The sequence below is a fragment of the Aythya ferina genome (assembly GCF_964211825.1).
Source record: "Aythya ferina genome assembly, chromosome: 2".
NCBI classification, from domain to species: domain Eukaryota; kingdom Metazoa; phylum Chordata; class Aves; order Anseriformes; family Anatidae; genus Aythya; species Aythya ferina.
The window spans coordinates 21426118-21447170 of record NC_140297.1 but is presented as its reverse complement, the minus strand read 5'-3'; the positions used below and the strand labels follow the sequence as shown (position 1 = coordinate 21447170).

The window sequence follows — 21053 nt, the reverse complement described above, 5'->3', positions numbered from 1 at the left end:
TATGGATCAATAACCTAGTGTTTGGTTTTTTTTTAGAGATCTGTGGCACCATCACACACAGAACAAAGTACAGATACACATTGAGCGTTCGACACCACTCAGCCCCAAAGCCTGCCTTTTGAGAGTGCATACTGATACTCAAATGAAATGGTGTTTGGAATAACCAGAGATTTACATGAATTGCTTTCCTCCATTATCACACCTTTATTACACACTAAACAAATAAAATTGCCATAATATTGTAACTTGCCATATTGCCTTTCTTGTCATAATATTGTAGCTATAAGTGAAATATTTGTCCTTCATTCATGGAGTTTCAGAGCTTCAATTTAGATTAGTGATATTCTTTGACAATGGATATTTTGCATCAATTAAATATTACATTATATCAATAAAGGATCTATATCTTACATAATAATACTTCAGTGCTGTTGAATTAGCATGCTAATGCTCAACTGTGTTATATGGATTGGTGACCAAATGAGTCATGTACATTATAAGATTATAAGGAAACACAGAAACATGAACAAGGCATATGAATAAAAATAAATGTAAATAAACTATAAAATAATGTGAATGCCAAATAAAGCTGGAAGAATCCTTTCCTGTTTTATTTCACTTGACACCTCATTTTTCTTTGCCTTCTCTTAACCTCCAACTCTCTGACAATTCAACTCATGATAGGACATTGTATTCATGCTTAACCTCAGATGGTTCGGGCCAGTAAGGCAGTGGGGCAAAGAACAGCATCTTGGTAGTGTATCATGTGTACTGTGCTGTTTGTTTATTCTATGTTGTCTACGCAAGACTGGGAAAAAGAAAAAAAAAAAAAGGAAAAAAAAAAGGAAAAGGAAAAAAAAAAAGAAAAAAAAAAAAAGAAAGAAAGACCTTAAGGAGGTCCTCTGGTAAAAACAGACCCTTAAAAAGTGCATAGAAACTGTACAGGTGAGGTTGTTGGGAAGGAGAGATTCATATGATGTTGGATTGGTGGTTGATGGATATTGAAGTCAAGAAGAAAATATTTCAGAGGACAGGAAATGAAGGGCATTCTGTGCTCGAACTATTTTTACTGTCGGTCCTCTTGATCTTACAATTTTTTATTTATTTTCCTTCATGTAAGTTAGAAAACGTACCAATGTTTATGTTTTTGTAAATACTGACATTGAACTAAATCCAGCACTCTTTGGTGGCTAGTGATAAAGCCAAGGCAAATGAAGAGTAAACAGAAAAACAAAACTATAAATATAACAACTAATAACATGATTTATAATTTTGATATTTTGATAGCTGATATCGTTAACATAGTTCTGCAAGACCCTATATTCTGTAAATGGATTTCATCAAGTCTTACATAAAGTGATGCATCATTCTTGCAGAATATACTAGGGGATTTGTTTTCATAATAAAGCTATGAAAACAGAGACAAAATTCTAAAGGTAATTTTTGCTGAATATCTTTTTCCTTCAAAACAAATAATGTATATTTTTTTGCCACATAGCTAGAATTGATTTCTGCTTAAGAAAGGGCTACAGCTTTTTTTTTTTTTTTTTTTTTGAGAATATTTCTTTTTGCTTGTCTCACGCATGGTGCAAAGAATGAATTTTAAGCGTTAAAATTCATTCATATTTTATGTATTAAGTAATTCTGAAAGGTAGTTTTCAATCTGTTTTGTTGTCAAAATCATCAATTAACAGAAAGATTTGTACAGATTTGTCTAATTTGCATTGGTTCGCCTGAGTCAAATTCACATGAAATTATGACACAATAGTGTCACCCATTGATAACCTGAAGAAGACAAAATGAATGTATGTACATAGTATTCTCTTTGTCAACTTTCCAACCAAAATTAAATCATCTTGTTCCAGTTAACTTTTCACACTGTGATAGTTAACACTGCTTGGCAAGCCAAATTAAATACATCCTTTATTGCAGTGACCTGCTATATATACCTGCATATATCTGTATATCTGGTCAAGAACTTTTTTTTTTTTTTTCTTTCAGTTTCACAGGCATGAGATTTAAAGTAAATACCCCAGAGAAGAAAAATCAATAATTAAATAATAACAACAACAACAACAATAACAATAAAAAATAGCAGAACTATGTCAAACTGTTCAAACTTAGTCACTTGCATCTGAATGGAAGGAAACAATTTTCAGATGCAAAGTTTAAATTTTGTAATCGTTTGTAGAATTCAAAATACCACACGTGACAGGATATTTCCTTATTTACAGCCCAGAGTTTTCTCTTTCAATTAAAACTCTCCAAGGAAGTGTTTTAGAAGGACCCAGCACCAACAACTCTTTTTGGATCATTACTTCAACAATGAATTTCTGTTCATCTTTTTGTGGATAAGAAGAAAGGAATGAAACCCTTGACTTTTTCTACAGTCTTAGTTTTCCTCTCTTTCGTTCATACTGCTTTTCAGACACTCGGTGAGTTTCATTCTTTATCCTCTGCAAAAATACATGTGAAAGTGGAAGCTTTTGTTCTCTTGCTCATTTCTTAAGCTCTTTAAGATTTTCATGCAGCTTGATTATCCTTTATTTCGTATTCATCCTAACTGGAGTTACAATCAGTAAAGATAGAGATATTGGTTCACTTTTAAAGAGAAAGGAAAAGTCTGGATAAGACAAAGCTAAGAGTCAGAAGTCAAGACAGTCATGCATTCAGCTAATGATTTCTTTTGGATGCATCTTAATTACTGGTTATGTCTATTATGTGAAGTAAATGGAAAGAGTTGTGAAAAATAAGAAAGTGTAAAGAATGAAAGAGTGCTTTATGTGTATATCCTGTCCTTAGGATGACAATGTGTAAGAAGCAATGGAGTCTGTGCTGTAATATTGGGGCAACTGAAAAAATATTGTAAAAGTCAGAGTCAAGAATGGCCCAGGAATAACCACTGCAACCTTTACTGTAAGGCAAAGAGATGCAGTGAATGCTCTGTAGCTGACTGTGAACAGACTTCAGCTGGCTTTCCCTTTTGACGTTAAAATAGTGATAAGGTTCAAGGATATTTTCCCTACCCATCCTTCAATTCATTAAATTTGTGGAGGATCAGGATATGAATTACAGCTTCTGAAAGCAGATACTGTGTCATGTGAGCTGTGCCAGCACCAGCCAGTGAAAAAAGGGTGCCTACCCTGCACTCTGCCAGATCACATGGGCCAACCCCATGTGATGGCCCAATCACAAGCATCACAATTATTAGTGAGAATTCCTATTATTAGACCCAATATGATTCAATTATGAGGGCAATGGCTGAAATTTTGTATATTACACTTTGCACTTAAGTAGTAATCTGTAATAATTAAAAGATTTAATATAAGTTAAAACTTATAAAATCTAAACTTATCACTATAAAAAACTAAAACTAAACTAAAGGAAAGAAGAAACTGTGTTGTAATTCTGAATCCAGATTTGAAGAAGTGAAACTTTCATAAATTACAAAGCTGTTAAAAATACACAGGACCTTCTGTGGAGAGAGAATATTAAACACAGATATAACAAGAATTGTCATAAATACATTAATCAAAATTTCTCCAGCACTTTCTATTCTGCTCAAAGTTCGACACTGACAGTGCCCCTAACATCCTGTCCCTAGCTTAGGAATTTACTTTAATGTTTGGAAGGGTATTGCATATTCTGTTGTGCTGTTACTCTTGGACAAATAGAAAGATGTTACAGGAATGTACAGACACATGCCTGGTATCTCTATATGCTGCCCAGTATTGGTTCTTGTAACAATTTCTGAGTGATTTGGTTGTGTTTATTTGTATTGATTTCTGATGATAAATGAATTACTAAGAGGATACTGGAAGAGGGCAAGGTAATAAGTCATCATTTTTCATCCTTAAAAAACAAACCCCAAACAAACAAAAAAAATCAAATAAACAAAGGTCATGTGAAAAACAAACAAACAAACAAAACAGAACATGTCAATTACAGAAGGCAAAGGTCAAATAAACTTAACTTATTAGCTTTATTAACCACAAATATAGTCTGGTGGAAATGTATGTGCAGGAAGTGATGGCAGACCTCTGAATATTCAGTGAGGCCTCTTTTAGAAATCTTGAAAGAAATGTATATTTCATCATGGATGTGGAAAAATAAAATCCAGTATACTCATGAAAATTCCATTGTACTGATGATATTTTTGAAGCTACGTCATAATATAATTTATGTATTGTTATTGCTCTGCACTATATTTACATGAGATGCATTTATTTTTCCTTACCAGAAAGAAAGAAAAGGCTTGAAAATGCTGTCTGATGTGACAACAGTGACTCAAATTTTGTCTTCTGACATGAGTCAGGAGATTAGCATAGAATTGTCAACAAAATACATCTCTCTCCTTACAAGGTCCCTCATAATATGTTCACGATAAATACATTAATTCTGATTATTTTTTTTACAGATAATAAAATATTTTTAATATACAATGAGGATAGCAAACAATGCTTAACTGCTCAGAGATCTCATGAAGTCACAACAGCTGCTTGCAACAAAAATAGCGAATTACAAAAATTCAGATGGGTGTCTGACCAGCAGGTGATGAGCATGGCATTTGCACAATGTCTGGGAGTGCCTTACAAGCAAGACCAGGCTAAAATTTCTTTGTATCCCTGCAACAAGAAAAGTGAATTCCAAAAATGGGAGTGCAGAAATGCAAGCTTGGCAATCCAAGGGGAAAATTTGTTTCTCAGTGCTGGCAAAAGGAGAAAAGACAATATTGTACTGAACAAGGTGTCAGGTACAACAAATAAATGGAAGATCCATGGAACCAGGGATGACTTGTGTTCTCAAGGCCATGAAGGTAATGTTTGAAGATTAATCCTGACAGTGTCATGTACTCACTTGTTTGCCATCACAGACTTCTTTTATTTCTGCTCCCCTTAGTCTTAGCAGCTGTTCCCCCTGAAGCAATGTTGGATGATCAGTTCACACACTCAGGCTGCCATTCCTCCATCCAGAGATGCAGAGGTGCTTGGCTACAGAGTGAAAAAAAAAAAAAAAAAAAAAAGTCATTTTTTTCTTCTATTTCTTTACTTTAAAAGCAAAGGTGGATCTAAGTTATTTTAGTGATTAGCTTTATTCTAAGCACTTTATTTAATTAAACAAGCTTAATTAAATAAACTAAAGCAGTTTACTAGTACTAGTGAAATTGTATTATCATTCTTGGATGAAAGACAAAAATCCTTAAGGTTTTTACCAATAGTAAACATAAGGAAATAATTCTGTACATGCTACCATTCTGTTACACAAGATATTTTCAGAAAATAGAGATTCCTATACGTATATTATCATTTCTCTTTTGTCCCCTCAGATCTGTTTACACTGCTAGGAAATGCCAATGGAGCTCCATGTGCCTTCCCTTTCAAACTCCATGGTAAATGGTACACTGGGTGCACGGCTGCTGGCCGGTCAGATGGCTTGCTCTGGTGTGCAACAACACCTGACTTCGAAGTGGATCACTTGTACGGATTCTGTCCAACAGTCAGTAAGTCTCAAATGCTGAAATAGGTGTTATCACACAGCATTGTTAGGTAAATACATCAATACTGAAATGCTGTTACAAACATGGAAAGGAAAATTCTTGTGGTGGCTTTATTTTACTAAAAGATGTGTTGCCATGACATAACCTTCCTTACAGAAGAAACAAAACACATCTCCTGTGAGTCTACAGTCAAACTGAAGTTGTCTGGGTATGTCCATCAGTAGTTAATACCTGAGAAAATACCAATATGTTTTAAATATGACCACATTTAGCCAAATCTCAAAAAAGAGATGCTACTCACAGTCTATAATTTTCCATACCCCATTGCTATTTGTGGTAACGGTAGTACAACTGTCTCCATCCATGCAAATCTCTATTCTGCGCGACAATATTGGTCTACAGTCCATGGGAAGGTAGTTTGTTTTCTGAAAACAAAAAGGAAGAAGATTGGTTCACAGGTCTTAATGGAAGAGCTGCATCATCAGCCTTTCGCCTGTAAAGTTTCCCACATGATGGCTTCTCCCTTGCTTTGCTTCATGCTACACTGAAAGCCAACAGATAAATGTATGTGCATCTGAGAACAGACTCTGAAGGACAGCAAAATATAGTGTTACTGAAAATAATGAAAATACTGCCTAATATTTCAGTGTTATACCACAGACTCATTTTTCAATCAAATTTGTCATTTTGATAGATAGGAGAAACAAGGTTCAGCTCATAATCAGCCAACAACCACCACCATCTTTTTCACTGACATTACTGAAGATGACTACCTGGTGCAATATTACACACAACAGCTTAAAAGAGGCAAAACACCCTCCCTGTACAAACTGGGAAACAAGAAATATTTGGCATTATATAATTGTTGGACATTGTCATCAATACCTGGGTCTACATTTCAAAATGAATATTAAATATTGAAATGGATTAGCAAGAAAGAAACACAATAGAAAAATAAGGAAGTGTTTTTTTTTGTTTGTTTGTTTGTTTGTTTGTTTTTGTTTTTCTCTGAGGAATGGTTCAAGAAATCCAACTTATTTTCCTTAACAAAAGAAAAATCTAAGGGAAGTTGTAATCACAGTGTATTAGCAAATACTCAGAGATCAGTTTTGCTAAGAAAAAGCTCCCAGAAGACAATTTCTAAGTTCTAGTGACCCACAAAGAGTAGAAATAGGATGTACAAAAAAAAATAATAAAAAAAAGATGACATAACTTAAAGAGTAAAGTTTCCATCATTGAAAATCTTTGCATTTCAGCTGTATTTCAGAGAAGAATTAATTCAGATATAGCTTATGAGCTTCTGAAAATCTGAAAAGATTTTCAGAGTAGATAATGGCTAAGGTGCAGTTTTGTTTTACTGATTTATTTATTTTTTTTAACCTGAAGAGTATCAGATTTGGCAGAAAATTTGTAAATGAAGGATGAAAGATCATCTCTGTTAATGTCAATAGCAAACCCTCTTTTACTTAATAAAGAGCACACTAACTGAAAAGTATGGGTTTTAGGGGTTTAGGCTTGTTTAGAATGATCTAATTTCACGAGTAAATTTGTAGTTAAATTTTCTCATAACATTTTTTATATTTCTAACAAACTACACTATTAAATATCTTTTCTCTCACACAGGCAGTGACAATGACAAATTTTGGAGTGTAGATCCTTTGACAGGAACCTACTACCAGATAAACTTCCAGTCAGCTCTCACATGGCACCAAGCAAGGAAGAGCTGCCAACAACAGAATGCAGAGCTGCTAAGTGTCACAGAGATACATGAGCAAATGTATCTAAGAGGTGAGCAAACAAGCAATAAAAGAGTGTCAAGGAGTTTTTGTCTGATTAAAAATCTTTTGGTGCTTTAATCACATCACAATGAATAATTAAATTATTATTAGCATTTCCGCTGCTAGGAAAGTATTGACATTACTGTAAATTACACTTTTAAGAAGTGGAACTTATAAAAGCTGTGGAATTGTCATTTAAGATTAGTTTTATTATTATTATTCTTTGCAAATAATTTAAAATTTTCCAGTTAATTAAGCAAGATTTGGATCAAATTCAGAACATATGAACATACCAGTCCAAGAAAAGAACCTTATAACAAAATCATTATAGTAGATAGTCAATATATGACTTTTGTACTAAGAAATCAGTATTCTTTTTGTAGACCTAATAAAACAGATTTTTTAAAATCACATAAAAATTTTGTACAAAACACCAGTGAAAATCTGCATAAAGACTTTGTGGCTTTATGCATGAACTCTGTAGAATGAAGACCCTGAATTAATTTCACCAAACTTTACTAAACTTGTAAATGTTAACAGTTGCAATTCAGTAAGCCCTTTTTTAGGGCTTATTGCTTACATACAACCATAGAATAATATTAAATTCAGATAAAGTAATATGTCAGCTAGTCTTTTCCCATTCTCTACCTTTCACCTGAAGAATAAAGTCTCTGAATTTATTACTAGTAAACACAGATTCTGTGCTGAACTTGAAAATCACTAACAGACATTTATTATCCTCCTCTGAAACTTGAGGTCGTGGAGCATTTCATAACAAATGTGATGAGAATTCCCACTCTTTTGGTTACCTAGATCTAATTGACAGCAAGAGATCCCCCCTCTGGATTGGGCTTAACAGTCTGAATCTCAACAGCGGCTGGCAGTGGAGCGGTGGCTTTCCTTTCAGATACTTAAACTGGGCAACAGGTTGTAATCTTATTTTGTTAACAGCTTTTTGAATGAATCATTCCTGACCGAATGTTGAATGCATATTAACTACAGAACTGTAGTATTCCCCATGAATACAATGAATTAAGTTTGAAAGGTTTATGAGACATGAGATTAAAAAACTGAGAACTATGATTTTTTTTTTTCACTGTGTATCAAAAGGAGTTTCTAACAGAAGGGTTAAATAAACTCATGCTCTACCAGATGTAGCTAAAGTGAAAAGTGCTGAGTTGTAGCATACCATACTTACCTTCAAGTGAGCTAAAACCCATGTCTCCAGCTCACATAAGGGTTATCAGACCTTGCTGCTTGCAAGGACTCAGCTGTCCGAACATCAGCCTTTCCCTTCGCCTCCTACACTTTTCTTCCTTTCTAGTCTCCTCTTTAAAGTTCGAGAAAGGCTGTAAATGGAGTTCACAGCACTGGCAGTTTGTCTTTGAAGATCTCCTGCTGGTTGTCATGGTAGCAGTGTGCAGCAAATGCCGAATGTTCGTTTACTGAGTAAGTCCATCTTTTGGCTCTCCTTATGTCTCAAAGGCTCCCCTGAACCACCTGTTTTTGTCTGGCACAAAGAATGGGGGGAAAGCCCAGTGCCACTGAGCCTGACAGAGGGTTTTCTACCTTCTGTACCACTAGTCAAATCCCTTCAGGCTTGCAGAGAAGAGGAGAAGGTGGTGCTCAGGTCAAGCAGCCCACACCCTGGAGTTCCTGTATCCAGACACGATGACTACTATATATTTCCAGTTTAATGCATAACTATTGTAAATTGTATCTTTTGTGAGGGGAGAGACTCACTGAACTATGAACCTCTGTGAGAAGAGGAACACTGCTCATTCCCCTAACACAGTGGTCCTAGAGAACCTCCTGGAGGGCAGGATGCAGGCGGGGCAGAGACATGCACCCAGCAGAAGGGCATGTGAGAAGACCTTGCTTGCAGCAAGGAACAAATCTGCAGTTCTCACTGAGGGGACATGCAGAAAAGACCTTTCTGAAGGGCCTGAGTGGACATTTTTCATTCCAGCACAATGCTGAAAGATGCTGGACTGGAAGCTAACATACAAAGGAAAGACTACCCTGCAAGGGCAATGTGGAAACAAGGAGATTTGCTTTCCCATTTTGTGATTTGGCATGTCTCATCCAACTGATTTGTTATTATATTTTAGGAATTCCATGTTATGATTTTTGTGCTCCACTGAACACAGTTGTAGGAACTTGAAGCCATTTAACATGCTCCCACAAAGAAGAATCACACCCTGCTGGACTTTGATCAATTCACATCACTCGCTGTTCAACTGCTAGACAACAGATCCCACAGATCAGTTATTATTTTTTTTTTATATTTTCTCATTTTTTTTTTTTTAATAATATTCACTCAATGAACTTGGTTTTGTTCTATAATACAGACCTAGAATTCTAATTTTCATTTTCTGAAACTTCTTTTTATCACTAGCAGATCATGGCTCTTACTCTGAAGAACGTTTTTCTCTCTTTGCATCTGAAAAATTCCTTACCTGAATATCAATTAAGAAAAGATGCTGCCTTACTGTCTTCCTGCCCCAAAATATTAGCTGAAACTGTGTCCTTTGACTCCATGAAAGTCTCTTAGGGCTTTAAGCTCATTACTAATTAGTTCTATTAGTATAACAGGGTACTGACTGCAAAATGTACACAAAACAAGATATTTCATGAGTTATGAAACCGTGAGCTCTAATTTCCTACAGTTTGAGTGCAGCATCACTACCATGGCAGTATCAGGTACCCCTTCAGTGTCTGGAAGGGGTCTTCTGTCCAGTATCTACTGACTGGGCAAGAGCATTAGGTGTGCTGCAGCTGGTTGTGAGCTATACATTTGATGACTTTTAATGGATCTATGGCTGACACCTATGTATGGGCTGATTAAATGGTCAATGGGACAAGGAGAGAACTTGCTGCACCATTTCCATCAGTGTGGGCTCTAAGTTTAGTCTCTCTTTTGTGCAAACTGACAACTTTCACAAAACTTATAGGACCATCTTATTTTTGAGACTGTAATTCTGCAATCGAATATGGCAGAAAATGTGAATTATGCAACAAGCATTGAAAAAAAATGTTCTGATGGGTACTTTTAAATTACACTTCCTTATCTGCAGTAGAAAAATAACTGTAGCAATGAAGTCATGAGTCTATAATTGACACATGAAAAGGCTGGAAGTAAATTGTTCTTTCAGCTACTGACATAAAACCTGTGCTACATAAAAATAATTTGTTTTTCACTTAATGAAGGAAGTCCTTCTCCTGAGCCTGAGAAACTCTGTGCAGTACTAAATCCCAGAAGAGATGCTAAATGGGAAAACCAGCCATGTGAGAAGAAAGTTGGCTATATCTGTAAAAAGGATAACTTTACATTGGATCCTTTCAGTCTTCCATCAGGTATGTCAAGCAAATAGAAAACCTTTGATAAAAGCAAAATTTGTGTCACTTAGATGAAATTCCACAGCTACTTAAAAAAAAAAAAAAAAAAAAAGGAAAGGTCATTTTCACTTGATGTGAAACTGCTTTGTCTACTGCTTTGATGAGTAGAACAGAACAAAGAGTGTTTTATTTCTTAAACCAAATACATTTAAATATTGGAAATGTTCCTGAAACTTAGGAACCACATAAGCAATTTTTAATTCATGCTAGTATACATGATTCCAGAGGCAATGATCTAACCCATGCGTTATCACAGAAGTACCAAGACTGTACATCCTAGTGTGAAAGAAAATAAAGTTAGGTGTGCTTCACCATCCCTGAGGCATGTTCTAACAAAAAGATCTAGGATTCTCACTGAAATCTGGGAGATGCCACCAACAGGCTAGAGCCTTTCTCTATGAGATTGTATGTGACCTGCAAAGATGGCAAAATAGATCGACTTCCTTCAGACCACTTTTCCACTGCACTGTTTTATTTTTTTCTTCTTTGGTGATTAATTTAGTGACAACTATCAGGGAAAGCCATGGAATTACTTGTGCTGCAGTAATAATGCCTGTATGAAACTTGCAAAATAAAATTGGATGGGATATATTGTATGAAAACATCGAATGTGCAATTTCAAAATATTTCCCCATCCAAAAGCGAACATTTCACACTAGTGAAGACCAGTTACCATGGGCTCCGTTATTTTATGATTTTTTTTTTTTAAATACAGCATGTTTTCTGTAAAAGTACAATGTGCAACAGCAAACAGACTAAAATGTTTTACACATCTGAGGAATGAATAGAAGTACTGCTTATTTGTAATCACTCAGTTTTCACTTGAATTAGCTTATTATTTGATTTCAAATGTCATTGTATTGTTTGCATCATTTAAAAACTTGAAATATGTATTTATTTTGAGGGGATGCGCTGCCAGTTAAATGCCCAGAAGGATGGTTGCCCTATGCAGGTCATTGTTATGTGGTTCATAGAGAGCCCAGGGTATGGAAAGAAGCCTTAACTTCCTGCAATGAGAGCAATGGCAATCTGGTCAGTATTCACAATCCTGAAGAGCATGGCTTCATACTATCTCAGCTTGGTTACAGTGAGTATTTATATAGGGAGGTGTTTATGACAATTGGGAAATTATATTATTCTAAATTTTACAGCATTTAAAAAAAGTTTCTTATTTGTTTCATATGATTATTTACAGGGAAACATACAGATATATAGCTAAAAATAAATAAAAAGAAAAAAAATCACAAAAATCCCCATAAACACGAGAGGAATCTTTAGCACTCTCTCTTTTATTTTTCATTGTTTTCAGTTTGATTTTCATTTGTTTTTGACTGCATAAAATCACTTTAAGCAAAAAACAGCTCTATTTGGGCTACAGTGTTTGGGCTGATTTTCTGCCTCAGATACCTTGTAGCTATAGCTACAGGGAGCAGCTTTTACTGATAAAGCTAAGGAATTTCATTTCCTTCTGGTATCTCACTTTTTAACTTCTTGAAAGAAGAATGTGAATGAGATCTTAAAATTCCCTGTCATTTAATCCAAATAAATTTGTATTGAAACATGACAATTTCAGCTCATCTCCTGTCAGAACAGGTGTCTCTCACAGGTGGATTTTTGTTTTTAGAAGCTACAGATGAGCTGTGGATTGGCCTGAATGACCTCAGCATGCAGATGTATTTTGAATGGAGTGATGGGATTCCTGTAACATACACCAAATGGTTGCCTGGAGAACCAACCCATGCAATCAATGGACAAGAAGATTGTGTTGTTATGGCAGGAGAGGTAAAATTATCCCACCTTACTGCAGCATTATACTGTTTCATTTTTGTTTCTAGTATGAGTGCACAGAACTAGAGAATGATGTCTTTATTCACTCAAAGGATGGTTGTTCTAAATTAAATTAGAGATAACTAGATAAATGCTCATATCTGACTGTGGGTGTACATTATATGCCAAGCAAACCTTAACAGACTGCCTATGACATTTAACATAACCTCACATTTAAGCACGAATACTTGGAATTCATTCAAAGAACACAGAACTTTGTTTTCCCACTGAAGAAATATTGTAAAAAAATAACCAATAAAATTTCTAAAGGAAACACATCCTGTCCGGCTAATTTTCACCTCTTCCTAAATTGCACCTAGGATGGATACTGGGCAGACATTCCTTGCGATAGGAATTTAGGTTATATCTGCAAAAGAAAGCCACTACAGGGAGTTTCTGGGACCCTAAAGACTGATCCTGCCTGTCTGAAGGTAACAATAAAATATCTTCAATAATCTGGTTAACAAAAACTCATTGTCTTCACAAGGTCCACTTGACATTGAGATTATCTTTTTCCTCTAGTAAGTGTGTTTGTAAATCAAGAGTGATAATTTTCAATATATTCTCTTACTTACAGTAAAGCTATTCTTAATTTTGTTATTGCTATTATGAGTCATCCGCATTATTTTCAGAATGGTCTGCGAAAAAGGCTAAAGCCATTACTGTGGTTTTGTGCATATGTTATATTCTTCTACTAACCATCTGTGGTTATCTAAGATGTAGTAGAAACTGGGAACCATTTTTGAACAGTGACGTGATGTAAGATGAGAAATCTAATTGCTAATGAAGTCAAATCAAAACAATCTTTTTTTTTTTTTTTTTTTTTTTAATAAATGAATTTATTTTCAGAACAAGTTATTGTATCCTACTGCTTTTATTCTTCTCTTTATTTCTTCCATTTACTTTCCTGTTTACTAGTGCTCAATAATTAGTAACATTTCCCACAGGGAACATAGCAGGGAACATAGCAGAGGCTCATTGCACTAACTGGAACTAGGCAGATACAAAATATTGAGCACAGATATACATATATATATACATTAACCATTAACCTTTCTTGGGCGCAGCAAGTATACCTTGAGCTGGTAAAGAAGGGGAAACTGGAATTCAGCTGTAATTTTGAATATTTTCTTTCTCAATATAGAATCACAGAATGGTTTAGATTGGAAGGGACCTTAAAGATAACCCAGTTCTACCCCCCTACCATGGGCAGGGACACCTCCCACCAGATCAGGTTGCCCAAAGCGCCATCCAGCCTGGCCTTGAACACCTCCAGGGATAAGGCATACATAGCTTCTCTGAACAACTTATGCCAGTGCCTCACCACCCTCATAGTCAAGAATTTGTTACTTCTATCTAATCTAAACTTCACCTGTTTTTGTTTAAAACCATACTCCTTGTCCTATCACTACAGTCCCTGACAAACATTTCCTCACGAGCTTTCCTGTAGGCCCCCTTTCTGTACTGGAAGGCCCCTATAAGGTTTCCCCAGAGACTTCTCTTCTCTAGACTGAACAACCACAACTCCCTCAGCCTGTCTTCATAGGAGAGGTGCTCCAGACCTTTCATCATTGGTAGTTTTTATGCTATATCTTCAGTTGGACTTTTAAAGTGAACTGATGGGTTAAATCAATTAATTAGCCTAGTTACAGTTCTTTTAGCCTAGAAACGTAAGTACATTTGACTCAGTGTCTCACTATAACACAGACCATTCTCTGTGGTTCTGAGCAAAGAAATGTTTTATTCATCTACATCTGAATACACTCCCCATTCTACATGCCTCTGACTTTTCTTAGTTAAAATGTATGATTTATTAGTTGTTGAAAGAGAGGGAATCATATAAATTAAATCTCTCTCTGTAGGCTCACAAAACTTTATTATTATGTCTACTGGATTTCAAGTGAATATGTTATCGCATTAGCTTATATTAAAAATGTGTGGATTTAAAACTGTACATTGAAATTCAAGTACTAAAACATATGCTCTTTATCTACAAGTGTATTACATGTGCTCTTCTTGACAGGGCTGGGAAAGGCATGGCTTTTACTGCTATCTAGTTGGACATACACCTTTAACATTTTCAGAAGCAAAGAAAACCTGTGAAAGGAGTGGTGGTTATTTAACAAGTATAGCAGACAGGTATGAGAAGAATCTAAACATTGTACTTCTGGTGGAAAAATTATGACATTTTATAAAATAGTTGAGAATGTCAGGAAAAAAAAAAATGGAACCATAAAAGAATGACCTTTTTCTGGAGAAAAATATTAAATACAGTACATCTTCACTAACCGAATGTTCATTACACCTTCATGTTTTCCAGTACTCAAAGAAAAGATCACAATTGCTTCTTCTCTGTGTGGAGCAGTTTTTCAGTATATCACAGCCTTGACTACTGTTGAAGCTAGTTCCTCTGGTATCCACTTAAGTGAGGCATTTCCACAAAAAAGGAAACCTAAAGGGGTTTGAGGGTCATTCCCTAAAGGGAATGACTCCATTCATTCTAGTGTTGTATAGTTTAGGATGCTGAGAAACAGCAAACTAAAGGATAACTAAGTTTCATCCCCATCTAACTTCTCACCTCATTTCAGATATGAGCAAGCCTACCTGACCAGCTTTGTTGGTCTGAGCTCTGAGAAGTACTTCTGGATTGGTCTCACAGACACAGGAGAGCAAGGGATCTTCAAATGGGTGACTGGTGAAGGTGTTTTCTACACAAACTGGAACTCAGCAATGCCTGGTACTCTTTTTTATGTGCAGTCTTTGTAGTTTGTGTTTAAAAGCGGGATCTTAAAGTCCTGTGCTGGAGAAGAAGGACACAGAAGTTACAAGCTTTCAAATGTCATTTAGGAAATGGTGTAATGGTTAGGCAGATCTTTGTACCTTTGCATCCTCATTGATCTGTCCACAACTGCTCCTCTCTGTCCCCAAGATATCATGCTTGGGGTATGTCACATATATATGCTTTTGGAAATTAAGGCATGAAATCTTGCAGTTTTGATGGGTTCCCTGCCCTGTATGACAGCATCCAACTGTAAATCTTTCCCTTGGCACCCAGCCTTGGTGACATATGGTCAACATGACAGCCTTCTTCAGGCATTGCTTTATTTCACCATGTGAAAAATGTAAAGGAAAAGAGACTTACACAAAGTATGTGTACACCTTTGCCCTTCTCACTGCCTCTTCACTTCTCAATAGCAGCAAAGACAGAGTAGGTACTGAGGACTGAGATCTTTGTCTGGTCTTGCCAGTAGCTGTTCCCCAAAGACCAATCCTTTTCCTGTGACGCTGCACTTAGTAGCATCCCTGAAGTCAACCTGCAAGGTTGCTGAAACTGCAACTGCAAGTAGTCAGTAGTCATTCCTTAAGGTTTTGGTCAAAGGAGACTATCTCAGGGCTTCCCTTCTGTAATCCCAGACAACCCTCTGAGTTACTGCAGCAAATAAAAACATTTCAGTAACTGAATCAACATAAAGAGGCATAAATTACAGTAGGATAATCACAAATATGTCTCAGTTAGTGTCATTTCCAGCTCTGGGTTTGCTTCTGGACTCTCCTGGGCTGTTTCTTGGTGACATCAGTTTAGTCTGCTATGACAGCACCTGGAGGCAGTCAGGGCTTGGACGTGCTCTGCCAGCACCTCTAAGTAAGCACTCCAAGCACTAGAGGGTTAGTTGCATAGATTTCTTGTTTGGTTGTTTTCCTTCTTTCTTTTGTGTGTATATATATATATACACAAAAAAAAAGGAATATATATATATTCCTTTTTCATTGCAATTAGCTTTATTTAATCTACATTATAAGGGCCAATTTTTAATATAGAAAATTAAGAATGTGACAGGACAGCTTGTCAGCCAGATGTACCCATGCTCCCCACATGCTGGCAGGCAGATTGCTTTTCTCTGGCTCTGAACCCAGCAATATAAGGACTTTCTCACTTGCAACTAATTCCCTGCCCACTGGGTCCCTGAAAAACTCTCCTTGTTTTCATAATAGCTGACACATGGCTAATACCCGATCCCGTGTTGATGTCAGCCTTGGACACCTGCTGATTCTTTCAGGTCTACCTGCTCTTTTCTTCACTACAAAACTTCCACCCAAGTAGAAGCGGAATGAGTTCTCTGTATGTGCACATTTGGGGAATACAGAGGCAAGGAATCTAGCAGTTTGGTTAGGCTAGGAATTTAACACTGAGGTGTATGCAGTAATCTTAGAAATTAAGATTGATAGTAATACACTAATAGCAGCTCCACAATTGCTTTGTGGAGAGTCACAGACTATTGTTCCACTGATTCTGAGAGCAGAGAATGAAACTCATCAGATGACGGAGATAACATTTCAGAAAGATGCATGCTCCTTGGTGGAACAGGCTGCCAAATCCTTGCAGTGAGTGGCACAGGAAAAAGCTAGGCAAGTGAGTGTTCATGCATTTGGGCTACAAAGCTTTTCAGGGGACAGTGAAGATAGTGAAGTACTCTACTTGCTGGTTTCTTCTTTACAAAGCAGACACTATATATAATATTTCAAAGACTTTTGTAAATTAATTGTATGAACTGTAAAAATAGCAGGGGAAGCACTTTAAAACACATTTTAATTTTCTTTCGTATCTCACAAAGGGAATGAAGCAGGTTGTGTTGCCCTAAGGACTGGAAATGCAGCTGGACTGTGGGATGTTCAGAACTGTGAAATAAAGGCAAAATTTCTCTGCAAAAAACTAGCTGAAAAAATGACTCTTCCTTTTGCTCCTGAAAGAATTTCTTATTCCAAATGTCCCTTGGGTTGGGATACAAGCAATAGCACTAATTCATGCTTCAGAGTAAGTACTACTTTTTCCAATAATCCTGCTCATGAGATAGAAGAGTTCCAAATTCATAGGAAGTCTGAACTTCAGAGAATGGCACATTATTGTACCATATTGTAGTAAACTTTTACACAGACTACTCATGGAAATCTCTGCAATGATCACTATCACTGCATCAGTAGGGTTATCCAAGTAGCATATTGTTTGACCAATGTTATATATGATCTTTTTAATGGAATGTTTTCCCTATTTTTGCCATACGTGGCAGTCAGCAGATATATTTTTAACACACTGTAAACATAATGTTCTACTCTAAAATTTATCTACAGCTTTTTGTTAGAGAAAACAACCAAAAGAAAACATGGTTTGAAGCCCGAGATTTCTGCAGAGAAATAGGAGGAGACTTGGCTGCCATTAATAGTGAAGAAGAGCAAAGAATGATAGAAAGCTTAATAATGTGAGTAAAATAATATCTAAAAAAGAAAAAAAATATAGGTACCATTTCCAAAGACATCTTTGGAGTTGCTAAAATTAATCAAAATCCACAAACTATTAACATTAAAAAAAGAAACAACAAACAAAACCAACAGAAAAAAAAATAAAAAAATAATCAGTTGAATGTTTCTCCTTCAGACTCATTTGTAACTTTATTCATTGAACCATTTTGAAAATAAATTGTCACTTCAAGTAAATATAAACATTTCACTCTTCCAAGAACACAATAATTGCAGCATCAATGAATAAAATCAATATACTGTATATTCAACAAAGCCATTTCCAAAGTGGAAAATTTTAGGTGGTAAGCACTTATTTGCTAAAGAGAGTTAACTGACCGACATCATTTTCTTTTTAAAATTTCAACTATAATTTCCTTTTAGTAATTCAACAGTTTAGTCTTTAAATCCTCAGAAGCACTTATCCTACCTCACCGTTACGGACCGAGTACTTATCAGCCAATTGTTGTGACTATTACATACATTTATACTCTTGGTTTCAAAGTTTTGACTACTCAAAACCTTCAGTAAGTGTGAGTTACTGTCCCACGCAACTTGCAAAACTTAACACAGCTAATGTGTCCTTTTCTTCCTTAATATATATTTTTTTCACATTCTAGAAAAAAATCTCCATCATCTCAGCCTTTCTGGATAGGTTTACATCATTTGGATCCTGATGGTGGGTACTCCTGGAGTGACAGATCCCCGGTGAGTGCTCAGACTTTCCAGTTTCTCTTCTGGCTTTTTCAATGTTGGAGTTGTTTACATTACTGGCACAGATGAAGGCTGTATAAGAATTCCCAGAAATGGCTGCCTTACCATTACATACAACTCATGGTCATTATTCTTCATACTGGTTTGGAAAATAAAAAGACCGATAAACCCCGAGGTAAAACCATCAAAACAGTGCTAACATGGGGTACTAGTTACAGAGACAATTATCTAGGTGACAAATATATGAGAATGGTTTTATTTGTCTGTGGTGATATATTGCAATGTTCCTTTCCCCTGCTTTTGATTTATAGCATTCAATTCCACACCACAGCGAAGAGGTTTCATGTGACTTCTGGCATCAATTAAATGGTCTATTAAATGCTGTGTAAGATGAGAGACTTTTTTTTTTTTTTTTTTTTCTCCTACAAAATGCTATATTGATTTAATAGCCCGCATAGAGTCATGTGAAGCCACATGAGGAAAGTAAGGAGTGGTTTGAAACATTTTGGTGCTACCTCTTTTTCCTTCCAGAGTTCAGCTCTTTTACCTGTAAGATAAGAATAAAAATCAAAGCTGTGTTTATATTGTAGGTGAATTATACAAAAAAACTTTCTTTTGATGACACTGGATTTGAACATTGTGGAGCAATCCATGAAGAGTCTTTCAGGTTATGGATTACCATGCACTGTGAATACAGTCATGACTGGATTTGTGAAATAAAGAAAGGTAGGCTATTTCATAGAATCCCGAGTTGGAAGGGACCCACAAGGATCACTAAGTCCAACTCCTATTTTTTACTCTAAGATCACCTTAGAAAAAGAATTTAAGTTGCATCATGTTGTATCAAAATAGGAAATTTTGCAAGTTGCATGCTTGTAGAAAATTTGGTTGTTTTCACAGAAATTTTACAGAAGGAAAAATAGACCAATATATATCAATATTTTCAGAATACAATGCTTCAACTGATAACTATCAACTTTGTTTTAACATTAAACTGTATTTTTCTTGGATCTCTCAGATGGAGGGAATTTCCTTGTAGTTGCAGATCTTATGTAGTTATTATCATTTAAATCTTTTAACCAACCAGCAAGAGAATATTTTTATAATGTGACATGATGGTTTTTTACTCAAGCATATATGTCACACACTTCATTTAAAACAATTACAGATACAGCAACACAAAAAAACACGATGAAGTCCTGTGGGGGGAAAAAAAGTTACAAAGATGATATTTGTTTTACATTTGTGTAGCTCCTGGCCTTGCATGTTTAGATACATTGCTCCAGTGTCCCATTCACTGTTATATTTTTCCATTTAAGTTATTTCTCAATGGTTCATGGGTTTTCAGTCAAATGTGATTCTCCACAAAGTATTGTCATGGAAAAAAAATAAGTTTCACCAACTTATGAATAGTAAAATATATATATATATATATTTGAAGGATAAATTTGTTTAGTATTTGATTTTCTTGCTCAAATTTGACAGCATCCATACAGAATCTTTTATTGTTGTGCAGAGTACACCAACACTGAAGTAGTTTTACTTGTTTGTTTTCTTTCAGAAACAAGAAAGTTTAGTCAACCTTCAAAAGGCACTTACCAAAAGTTTACCAAGACAGAGATGTAGGGCTGAAATACATCCCAAACCTTCCTTCTTACTTTGAACCAAAGATACTCAATAAATATATACTTTATTGATAGAAATTTGAATCTCATTGAGATCATTTCCACTAATTGAACACTTAACATTGGATCAATATTTAGGAAACAATTTACATCTTCATTTCTTTCCCATTTTGTTACAGGGACACCCTTAAAGCCAGAACCTGTGGGTCCTTCTGCCAGTAAGTTTCTGTTTTATTTCCTTGCATCCAAAGGAACAACAGCAACTTTTGTAAGGACTGTGCAGAATACAGAGACTCCTCTTCTGTGTTGCAGTGTATGAAGTCACAGAGGATGGATGGATTATAAAAGGGGTCAAACAGTATTTCTTCAGCACAGAAAGTAGCTCTATGGAAAAAGCCAGAACATTCTGCAGAAACAATCATGGAGATCTTGCTACCATTGGAGATAATAATCAAAGAAAATTTTTGTGGAAATATGTAAGGAGAAAATTAATTTTTTACCATATATTTTACCATATACATCATATATGCACCCTACTGCATATGTTTGTGAAGTACAGGAGGACATGCTTGTTGCATAATATTACTACATTTTATCAGCAGTAGATTTCAATGTTCAATGAGTTTTGCCCATGACCAAATGTGTATAAGGAGCAATGAACAGGCAGATATTGACAGAACTGTCCTTTTGCCAGGATAGTTCTCATCTAAATACCATATTCAGAAGTGCAGTGTTACGTGCAGATTTAAGGCTACTGCCAGGGTAGTTCTGATGGTTACATACCAAAGAAAGATTTGTCCTTCCTCAGGTCAGGGACTGACTTGTAAAAGAATCTGTAACTTCATGAATTAATTTTGCTGCAAAACATATCAAAACCACCCATGTATTTCAAGAGCATTGCTTGAGATGATGCTGGCGGGC

The 21053-nt window shown here is 35.7% G+C and overlaps 1 protein-coding gene across 3 annotated transcripts in view; it reads left to right on the top strand.

The window, feature by feature from the left end:
* Positions 1-2220: 2220 nt before the first annotated feature.
* Positions 2221-21053, top strand: part of LOC311431472 (macrophage mannose receptor 1-like) — a 34477-nt gene continuing 15644 nt past the window's right edge. Inside the window, exons 1-17 of one of the 3 annotated variants that reach the window (XM_084508975.1) lie at positions 2221-2435; positions 4418-4816; positions 5327-5500; positions 7121-7285; positions 8089-8202; positions 10486-10632; positions 11579-11761; positions 12299-12456; positions 12822-12932; positions 14525-14640; positions 15090-15238; positions 17115-17314; positions 17629-17756; positions 18414-18501; positions 19098-19233; positions 20312-20350; positions 20445-20608. In XM_084508975.1, coding sequence (XP_084365101.1) covers positions 2366-2435; positions 4418-4816; positions 5327-5500; positions 7121-7285; positions 8089-8202; positions 10486-10632; positions 11579-11761; positions 12299-12456; positions 12822-12932; positions 14525-14640; positions 15090-15238; positions 17115-17314; positions 17629-17756; positions 18414-18501; positions 19098-19233; positions 20312-20350; positions 20445-20608 — 2541 coding nt within the window. In that variant the 5' untranslated portion in view covers positions 2221-2365. The remainder of the gene's footprint in view (positions 2436-4417; positions 4817-5326; positions 5501-7120; positions 7286-8088; positions 8203-10485; positions 10633-11578; positions 11762-12298; positions 12457-12821; positions 12933-14524; positions 14641-15089; positions 15239-17114; positions 17315-17628; positions 17757-18413; positions 18502-19097; positions 19234-20311; positions 20351-20444; positions 20609-21053) is intronic. The other 2 variants (XM_084508973.1, XM_084508974.1) reach the window with 2 other exon arrangements.